This window comes from Heliangelus exortis, chromosome 18 (genome assembly GCF_036169615.1).
Source record: "Heliangelus exortis chromosome 18, bHelExo1.hap1, whole genome shotgun sequence".
NCBI classification, from domain to species: Eukaryota; Metazoa; Chordata; class Aves; order Apodiformes; family Trochilidae; genus Heliangelus; species Heliangelus exortis.
This window is the reverse complement of record NC_092439.1, coordinates 3,296,450-3,306,844: the sequence shown is the minus strand read 5'-3', so window position 1 is coordinate 3,306,844 and position 10,395 is coordinate 3,296,450. Positions and strand designations below refer to the sequence as shown.

The 10,395-nt window shown below is 39.5% G+C and overlaps 1 protein-coding gene across 1 annotated transcript; it reads right to left on the bottom strand.

Annotated features, from left to right (window-relative positions):
• Positions 1–2,271: 2,271 nt before the first annotated feature.
• On the bottom strand, positions 2,272–10,113 carry DHCR7 (7-dehydrocholesterol reductase). Its single transcript, XM_071761915.1, has 8 exons — positions 9,992–10,113; positions 8,414–8,521; positions 7,241–7,463; positions 6,406–6,496; positions 5,533–5,746; positions 4,872–5,076; positions 4,019–4,150; positions 2,272–3,440 (listed from the first exon to the last, which is right to left on the bottom strand). Exons 2-8 carry the CDS (start codon positions 8,509–8,511, stop codon positions 2,976–2,978), a joined length of 1,428 nt encoding a protein of 475 aa, XP_071618016.1. The 5' UTR covers positions 8,512–8,521; positions 9,992–10,113; the 3' UTR covers positions 2,272–2,975.
• Between the last annotated feature and the right edge of the window lie 282 nt (positions 10,114–10,395).

Sequence of the window (10,395 nt, the reverse complement as noted above, 5' to 3'; positions counted from 1 at the left end):
CATTCTTTGAAAACACAGTAACATGAATGCACTTCATGCAATCAGTCTCCTGGACTTTACAGTTGATGGCTGATAATGCAAAAGGGAAGTTCAGGAAGTGTTAATGTAATGAAAACTCTCATGTGCTTGTCCTGAAAGCAGTTCCCTCTTCACTGTAACAGAAGCAGAAAACCAAAACCATTCTTCTCTCTCTAGCCACTGCACCTGCCTTAAACATTTCCCCCAGCACTCCTGACTCCCAATAAACAAGGGCACTAAACATTTTTATAGTCACAATTGACATGTTTTGCTCAGCTGCTAACTTCAGCTATTCATACTTCAGGAGATATACATCTGCAAAGCATTAAAAAGAAACCCAAGGCAGAAAATAAATGACTGCTCAATTTCCTGTTAATATATACAAGATAAAAATCCAAAGAAGTAGTACTTTTATTACCTGTCCAGTTGCTGTGAAGTAGGTTCATATCTGTGATCTAAAAAATAATTAAAAAAGAGTTTTTGCTCTGTTTTGATTTGGCAAATACTTAGGATTTTTTTTTCCCTGCATGAGTTAAAGCAGAACAACTATCCCAGTTCTATTTTTGATTGCACATGACTTTTAACCTTCAATGAAGACACCACATCATTGGAAAAAACCAAATAGGTTAAGGTTAGCACATGATTGGAACCTAAGACTGGTAATTCAGAGCAGAAAATACACTGTGGCTGGCATCACGTGTCAAGAGCCTGTACCTCTGCTGTCATTCATGTCTCAACAAAACTGAAACTGAGCAATCACTTTTCACTACATCCCATTAGTCAGAGTTACTCACAGGTGTAGATTATTAAAAGGGAGTTTGCATATTTCTCAACACGTTTAAAGCCTCAATGCATCATGTATGCTATAATCCACCGCTGAATTGTGCCAGGGTTCTTGTAGGTTGAACAGGAATAAACTGAACTGCAGTTTTGCTTCAAGAGTTCTAAATGACTACTGGTCTTTTGCTGAAAGTTAGAGCTCGGTTTTCAGGAATGTCATCGTTTCGTGATGCCCTCTAGTGACAGGTGCTGCAAATGTCGCAAAGCATCCTCCCTCCTTCCCTATAGGAAGTTCCTTTTTCCCCCCCCTTAAGTGTAGATTGAATACTGGCAACCTGTAGCAGTTACACACTAGAAAATTGTGGCCTTTTATTATTTTTTCCTCTCCTCAGGAAGATCTCTGGCCATCTGTAACTTGCTTAGCTTGTTGTGCCCTGCTCAAGTAGCAGTTTGTTATTTTCCTCCCTACAGTAATCCAACCAAACTAGTTCAGTACTGCTCCAAGTAACTACCACAATCTTTTGCTGTATCCATTAATTATTAAGCCAATTTAAACAAGCACTACCAACATACTAAACTCTCAAAACTTGGGAGGTGATATTGACAGCATTGTACCAATAAATCTGAAATATCAAGGCAAAAGCCAAACTAGTATGTACTACACACAAAACTTTCAAAGTTAAATACCCATGTTTGTTTTGGTTTGGGTTTTTTTGCATTCTTGAGGAAACAAATTTAAACAGTCCTGTAACACATACAACATAAAACATGACCTAGGCACCACCCTACCTGAAGGTCAGTGAGCTGATGCCCTTCTAAGTGATTCTGTTTAAGGAGCAACATCAGTTGGACATGGCTTAGAGTACTGCTTACACATTGCTTATGTTAGGATGAAGTTTACAGGATAGATAAAAATGTTTTTCATGCTTCTCCAAAACTCATTTATTATATGAAATAAAAAACTAAATGGAATTGGTACTTTATTTTCCAGCCAGATGCAGACCCTTGTGTATATTATATACTATATACTAAGTATATTATATACTATATATATACCATATACTATATTATATACTAAGTGTATTATATACTGTATACTAAGTCTACACTATATACTTACTCAGTCTACATGGAACAAAAATGAAGATCTGGATGGACAGCTGGCCTGGCATTCAGCAGCTCCTAAAAAAAAAAAAAAAAGACAAACCAACACAATTTAGTTACCTACTTACTATAAAACTTTTATATTTTACACATAAATATACAAAGTCTTTTAGCTTGAACATAACTACCAAGCTTATCTCATGGTGCATGGTTAATACTATGATCCCTCTTTGTTTTGCTTGTTTCTCCTTTATGCTTTCTTGAACCACCTCTCAGAATTACTCTTGGAAGAACTCCTTTTGATTCCAGTAACTTGGGCAGATAACTATGTAACAAGTAAAGAAATAATTGAAAGGAAAATTAGCAGGGTTTTTTTTTACATCTCGAAAGCAAGACTTTATTTCTTAAATTTTTACAAACATTTTATACAAATAGTAGAGAACCAAGCTTTCTATCCACATTAAAGAGCTCAACATATGCTCAGAATCTTCACAAAACAGATTTGATTTCTGTATCAAAATAATACTCAGTTGGTCATGCACCATATTTTCCAGGTGCTGTAAACTAACATAACTTTTGAGCTACACCAATTTACAGCAGTTTTCATAAACATTTATCAGATTATAACAATCCTCTCACACACCACTTTAAGTCAGGTTCCCAGTTCAGCATTTCCCCAGTTAACTTCTTAAAAAGGAACAAACAATAAAACCTCATTTGGGGAGTTTCTGACTGTAGGTTATGACTGTCGTGAGTCAAGGGTCCAATATATGCAACTTTTCTTCATTTCCAGGTTAATTTTGAGAGACCAGGGAAAAAAAAAAAAAAAATGTAGTTCCAGATAAAAGAATCTTCTAAAAACCCAGGACATTCCAGTGCTTCGTTTCACTCACAGTCCGCCTGCACGCATCTTCTGTAGCAAGGATTATTATCCAGCCAGCTCTCTTCAGAACAGTGTAAGTGTCCTTCACAAAGTGTTTTTGCTGGTTTAACTATGTGGATAAACTCTCTTCAACTCTGAAAAAAAAAAAAAAAGATTTCTTTTTTTCTTCCCCTTGGACTCTGTGTTAGCTTTAGAACACCCCTGGCAGGAGGCGGTAAGGCACAGCAGCAGTGTAGCACTTCCAGTCCTTCCCATATTTGCTGAAACACCTGTGTTCATCCCTAATGCAACGGTGGGTGAGCAGGATGGTCATATAAACAATGTAGAAGTAAGGCAAGAGGTGTTGAAACCCACAAGCCAGGCAGTAGGCCAGGGAGCCCATCAAATCCCCTGTGTAGTTGAAGTGGCGTGCCCACCCCCAGAAGCCTGAGGTCAGCAGCTTGCTGTAGAACTTGGTCCCATCCACAGACATGTAGGAGCACTCAATATATTCTGGTTTTTTCCCCCAAATTTTGCAGTTTCCGTTGGTCCGACGGAAGAGGTCCTTCTGGTGGTTGGTCATTCTGAAGATGTAGTAGCCAATCAAGCCCAACATCAAGATCCCTACAGCATTAGCTGTGCACAGCTGGACAGGGTGGTAAACCAAATATAAACCCTGGAGGGCAGAAAAAGAGATAATCAGTGATTAAATCTATGCTCAGGATGTCAGACTAATTCCTTGACTCAAAAGTGAACCAGAACAGATAAACAGAAAGAACAGGGAAACTCACCCTACCAGAACAACTGTTGAAAATTTTCAGAAAACTCTGCATTTTTCTACATTTTTTTCCAGAAAACCTACACTTTATTTCTCTCTCTTCAAAATTGTGTTTCTTACGTGGAACACAGAGAGGAAAGTTGCAAGGAGGCAGAAAAATCAGGACAGACAGAAACCAAAACAAAACCACCACCCACCAAAAAAATCCTCAGTATGGAAGGAGCACAAAATGAGATGGAAAAGATTTAAGAAAAATATACAGACACAATAGACAGTGAGAGATAGGGCACAAAAAAAGGGGAGGAGAAGGAAAGAGAGTGAGCCTTCCTACAAGTGAGTTGTTACAAAGGATGTTGTGAAGGTTACTCAGTATTCACATGAGAAGCAACTGAAGACACAAATCAAGCTTCTGAGCAGAAGGTTTCTGGAAAATTTCTTTCTCTTTAGCTCAAGCATGTATTGTACCACATTTTTACCTGCAAAGTATAAAGGTAAGGCAACCAAACACAGTCTCCCCAGCCCAAGTACCATCCAAAATGATCATGGCAGATATCAATGGTTTTCAAATACCAGGCTTCATTCCAAAAGAAGTCCAAAACATAAATACCCTGAAACAGAAGAGTTTCACATTACTAACAAAGCACAGACACCACTTCTCCTGCTTAACAGCATCAGCCTAATCTTTCTGTGCTGTCTTGTGACAGGATCTCAAAACGGACTTGTGTTTTTAACACCTCAAAAAAAGCAGATTAAGAGGAAAATATCACACAAACATACTGCTTCTATATAGATAAAGCAGTAATAAGTAATGCAAAGCAATACTAACCAAGATAATGAAGAAAGGTGTGCTACTGCAAGGATACTTAGAGATACACAGCACCAGACTGGCTCTCTTCAGGTGTGGAGACATCTGTAGTTCTGCACACCTCACACACACTCAAAAGAATTAGATGCAGAAAAAAAACCCTGCCCAATCTTGCTCCATCTAAAGCCATGGAATTCATCCTTGTTCTCTTTGGATTCGAGATCAGGCTATGCCTGTTACCAGAATATAGGTTCAGAAAAGTATTTCTCAATTTTAGTTTACACTGAAATCTGCTGCTGTAGACATGACCATGCCACTGGCAGCACTCTGAATAAATGCAAGTATTCAAAGAAAAGAATACAAGTGTCCCAAGAAGCAAGTCCCAGTGCATCACCACTGAATGAGGCTGTGTTCAGGCCAGAAAAAAAAACCTGTGTAAATTCAACTTCAATGCAGGAAGTTTTTTCTTCTTTGATATTAGTCTATTTCCTAACTGGTTGCCTAATTTCCTCCTCTGAATTTACCTGAAGGACATTGACAAGGATCATGGAGTTGGTTACTTGACCATAGAGCTCCTGTTGTTTTGCAGCATAGGAAAGGTTAATTAGAGTCCAGGCTACAATACCAGGGCGCCCGTTGAAGAACAGCTTGAAATCAAACCACTTTCCTATTCGAGGGTTAAATTCAATCCCCATCATGTAGTCATAAAAGAAGTTGCCAGTGAATTTGCTAGAAAATTAGGAAAGTACACAGTTATACACAAATACAGCTCATTATTCTGACACCACATTTCAGACTCACTTCACCTCATGACAATAAATATCATAAAACCATACAATATTGTGCAAGATAACCCAAATTGACCCAAGCAAAGCATTACATTAGCAGAAAGGGATTTTAGCTTCAGAGGTACCCTAGTTTATTCTTGGTAACACTTTTGAACTGTCTAACTGTAACCTGGCTTCCATCCTATTTGTGACAGCTGGGTATCTGTGACACTGAGGCTGCCAACCACATGACATGGAGCATGACAAAAAGGATGGTGCTGATGAAGCAAAGAACCACAGTCATACACTGCCCCATCTGTCTGTGCCAGTAGATAACATTCTGTCATTATAATTCTGTGCAGCATTCAATTTATACATCAGATTATCTACTATGCTCTCACCATTAATAACCACGTACCAGTCTTTGGCATTGGTAGGAAAAAAGTGTCCTTTAATCATTGCAAACGTGGAAACTGCATATCCCAGAATATTGGCACACCACAGGAGAGGAATCCAGTTGTCAAAAATGATGGTGGGAGAGAACCAGTGGAAGTAATAGGCATTTGCAAACCAAAGCACATGGGTAATGATCCAAGCCTGGAGCCCGTTGATCTCATACTTATTCACTGCACCTTAAATATGGAGAAAAAAATGAAAGTTAGTGAGAGTGCCTTTGTACAGCTTGTTATTAATATGGATATGCATACAGCATACAATATACAGAAGCTTAATCAAGTGTTCATGAAATGACCTCACTCTCCTCATTAAATATCTTGTTACACTTCTCTGAAAGTTTCATTAGACTCTGCTGTAAGCATCAGGCTTTGAGAGGCTGAGTTTTTCTCTTCACTCTCACTTAATGAAATGGTGAATTTGGAGTCTCCCCTGAAACTAAGATAACAAGTTGCCCTTTGCACACTCAGTTCACATCACAAATTTGCTCAAGTCCCATGGGTTAACAGCTTCAGTGGGTGCAAATGCATTGACAAATACAGTGGAGCAGAGTCCACTGCTGATTTTAATTGCCAAAATTATCAGTCTGTATTCTTCCATTGCCATTGTGGTGCCTGCCATATCAATAGTTTTACTAAGAGAAACACAGAAATTCTACCATTTGTTCTAAAAGATGATGTAGATTGTTTTTGTTTTTTTCTTTAAGTAAACATATGAGGAAGGTGAAAACATTTCTGTCCACATTTTCTCCAGATGCAATCTTTAATAACCAATGTGTTACAAATAATATCCTTTTAAAAGACTGTACAGTGTGCATCCACCTTAAGGAAGAACTTACCAGCAGGAGTGACAGCACCTTCTTGTACACCTCCTACATATCCAGGAAGAAATTTATGGCAGAAGTCAGGAATGAACACATACAAAAACACCTAGAAGAAAGAGAATTTATTAACAGTAAAATGAGAAAAAATGAAACCCCAAAAATGAAACCATCCCTTTCATACACCATCCCTTTCATACACATATCAAATATAACAGGTGGCACATTCAACTAAGTATTGGATAAGCAAATATGTCAACATTGAGCTGTTGTGTTTTCAGACTAGTAATATGTTAAAGAAAGAGGTACTTAATGTATGGTTGTCATTCTTTTGGGGAGAGAAGGCTGGACAGTTGGTAACTGTCATTCTTCTATTTTGAAGTTAATCTGTTATATGTAAGCTGCTTTCTGATTTGAAAAAAATTGAAAGAGTCTGGTAAGTTTCATGATATTTTACAAATATAAGTAAGTTATATTTTTCATGTCAATGTTATTTCACTGTCTGTCTGTAGAAAATATCACCCCTTCTGCAGTGTTGTTTTATGATATATGTAATATTTTACAACAAATGGGTATTGTTTTTATACAGTTGCTTTTCTAAAAAATATTATTAAGGCATGTGTCACACAAGTAATATTACAAAGGGAATCTTTGTGTATATACTCCACATATTTATTTTTCATGTGCATAACCTCTGTTTAGATTCCAAAATGCCACAGAAAGTGATTAAACACCAAAAAATAAATGCCAGTGTGACATTCCATTATCCTTTGTGTAAAAGGATTCATCAAGCAACTACTTGGAAAAAAAAAAAAACCAGCCACTACATTTAGATCATAAATCAAGAAGATACCTGGAAAGTGACCCAAAGGGTGTAGATGCCAGCAGCTCTATAGGTCAGGGTAGGAGTCCTGCTCCAGATGTCAGACAGATGTTTATTCCCCGTGAGCAGGTCAAAGAGTGGCTCAGTCAGAGAGCACTGGTACTGGTCACATGACATTATGAAGTAATAGACAATAAGAGGGGCAAACATAAGCAAGAAAAGGATGCTTGCCAAGGAAAACCAGTCCACCTCCCTGTAAGACAAAAGAGAGCATTTTTATTTTTTTTTCTTTGATCAAGTCGTGCAATTTTTTCAGTGGATCTTCTCAACTAATCAGATGAAAATGGAAAATGTTTTCAGGACACTTGCATGTCTTTAGGACAAGTAGCTATAAAAAACCTTAGCTTTTTACATGCTTTACCACAAACTGTTAGAAAACTATGCTGGTTTATCAGAGGAACAGAACAGATAGTACCTGCCCTGCAAAGAGATGATTACTTCATGGTTTTGGTGGCAATTATTGTTGCAACTGATAAAGCGTTCAGTTGGAAGTGGTAAAAGAATCACAAGAATATTATATATATTTATATATTTATATATTTATATATGTATATATTTATATATTTATATATTTATATATTTATATATTTATATATTTATATATTTATATATTTATATATGGGAAATACAGGAAAGAGAGACCTAGGACAGCCCTTAGTTGAAATCCCTGGAGCACAAGGTGTCTGCAGTGGCAAGCCACATAAACCCATGGCTCTTCCCAGCTCCAACAAAATACTCTACAAATACTTGCACAACTCTTTGAGAACAGGAAGATGAGTCATAAATCTTGCTAGAGCAGAAGACATCAGCTGGCAATATCACAGGTATTCATTCACCTGTTTATCAAATCTGAATAAATTTTTAGTTCAGCCCTTGAGGAAACTACAAATTTTAATGTTTTTTATTATTTTCCTTATTTGCAAGGAGAGGGTTTTAACACAAGCCATCTGGCAAGGTCCCTGTCTTCAAAAATCTTGAAGAATTCCTCTCTGGCTTCTGTTACTACAGATTGTTATCTATGAGCTCTCAACAGAAGGGCAATGTAGCAATCTGTAATTAAGAGTGACATTTAAAGTATCTATATAAGTAAAGGTGAACCAATCTGAAACACAATGACTAATTAAGGTCATCAGCTTCTCTCACCAGGCTCTTCCCCACTGGACTTGAGATGTTTGAGTACCATTTTGGGTGTTCTTGCCTTTTCTTTCTGCAGAAGAGTTTTTCTCCCGACGAGCTGCCATGATGTCCTTCCTGTATGAAAGAAAGTACTCATGGTATTACTCCAGCTGGCTACCAGTAATTCTTAAGGCTCTACAGAAGAAAACAAAAATACAAACAAACATTATTAAAAACTCTTATGTAGCCTTCCAATTAGAAGAAATCTGGGGGAGAGTAGGAGGAAAAGATCTTTCACAATTCCTTGTGATCTTGTATTCAGCAAAACATAACCAAAACACTGATGTCCAAGTGAACCACTAAACTTGCTGCTAACTGGACCTTTCTTTTAAGGTATACTGTATAATATATGGCTTATTACCCAAGATGCTAAGAGAAAAAAAATCTGTTCAGCTAAGTCCTTACAAACCTCTGAAAATAAAGGTCTGTAACTAAGTGTCTTTGCTACTGTTGTAACATTACATAAGTAGCCAAGGACCAGTACCCAGACTTATCACCCGACCTTGGCACACCAAAGAAAACAAGAACACAGTTTATAATCCCACCTAAATTAGAAATCACTGGAAATGGAGAATAATTTATTATGCAGCACCTAATTCTCTCTGTGGAACATGCACTATAGCTTACTTTGGCTTTCTCCAAATACATCTTTTGTTAAAGATCATCATCCCATAATCTGAGCATCCAATAAAGAAACCCTAAATTGAGAATTTTCATGGTGTGTTTTTGTTTTAGACTCTCGAGTAGCCAAATAGCTCATCCAATTTGCAGAGCTCAGCACACTAGGTTTGGAAACTCTGCTTGGTCTACTGAGCACTGATAGAAGCCTTGCTGCACCCCAAATGCTGCTTTCCCAAAGCCTGAGTCAGCTTCTTAAGAAGAGCCTGGAGCAAAAATGACAAATCAAGGATCACCTGCACGGGGAACTCCTGAGATCCACTTTCCCTCTGAGTCCAAACTTCAGGGTTTAAGGATTAAGTACATCACCCTGCCCACAGGTAAAGGGAAAATCACACCAGCCCCACAATCCACTTGGAAACTCTTCCCATTTGGTGCCTAAGCACAAATCTACACAATTCACACAGCAAAATTCACACCAAGTCCTTCAAAGCAATAATAATAAAGGCATTCGATGCTTTTCACCAGCATACTTTGGACTCGCTGCAGAAAACCTGAGAGTGAATAGAAATGCAAAAAAAAACCCCACACTTTTAGGTTTTGCCCTACAAAAACAAGGCAAGAGCCCTGGTGGGGAACGTATATTTTAAACGAAAATCCTTATTTAACATCCAGCATTCCTCAGAGCCTCCTCTTTTCCACAGGAGAGGCACAGAGCACAGGGGTGCCCAGGAGGCTCAGGAAGCCTCATGCCTTCAGCTTTTACCCGGGTAAGGTACTCGGGTACCTCACCGAGCCGGTAACACCGGGATTTCTCCCTCCCAGCCCCGCTTCTCGACAAGGCCCAACACTGCTCTCACGCACCCACCACCACCGCTCCGTAGGACGCTGCCCGCTAACTCGGAGATGGCGCAGGTGGAAACTTACCAAGAGCAGCCGGTCGGTACCGCCAGCCCGGTACCGGTACCCGGTACCACAGCAATTCCCGCCTCACGGACACGCACTCCCGCAGCCACTCCCGTTACCGGGGGCCGCGCCCCTCGCCTCAATCTCGGCCACGCCCCCGCCCCTCCGCGCTGACCAATCCCCGCCGCGCTCTGCTCCCCTCCGCGCCTCCCCATTGGTGGAGAGCGCTCAACCCATGGGCTGAGGGGGCGGAGGGGCGGGGCGGCGCGGCGCAGGGCGGGGTGCGGGGGAGTCCCGCAACCCCGGGAGCGGCGGGAGTGCTGGTTACAGGCAGAGGTACAGGTACACGCAGAGGTACAGGTACAGGCGGAGGCACGGGAAGACGCACAGGTTTTGCACAGAGTGATTTTAACTGCAAGGGGATG

What these genes read in the sequence shown, in the direction of transcription:
- DHCR7 (XM_071761915.1), bottom strand. Translation starts at nt 8,511, where the DNA reads ATGGCAGCTCGTCGGGAGAAAAACTCTTCTGCAGAAAGAAAAGGCAAG. An exon ending in GTCCAGTGGGGAAGAGCCTG is followed by an intron (nt 7,464 to 8,413) that starts GTGAGAGAAGCT and finishes TTTGTCTTACAG; the next exon opens with GGAGGTGGACTGGTTTTCCT. An exon ending in AGGTGCTGTCACTCCTGCTG is followed by an intron (nt 5,747 to 6,405) that starts GTAAGTTCTTCC and finishes TCCATATTTAAG; the next exon opens with GTGCAGTGAATAAGTATGAG.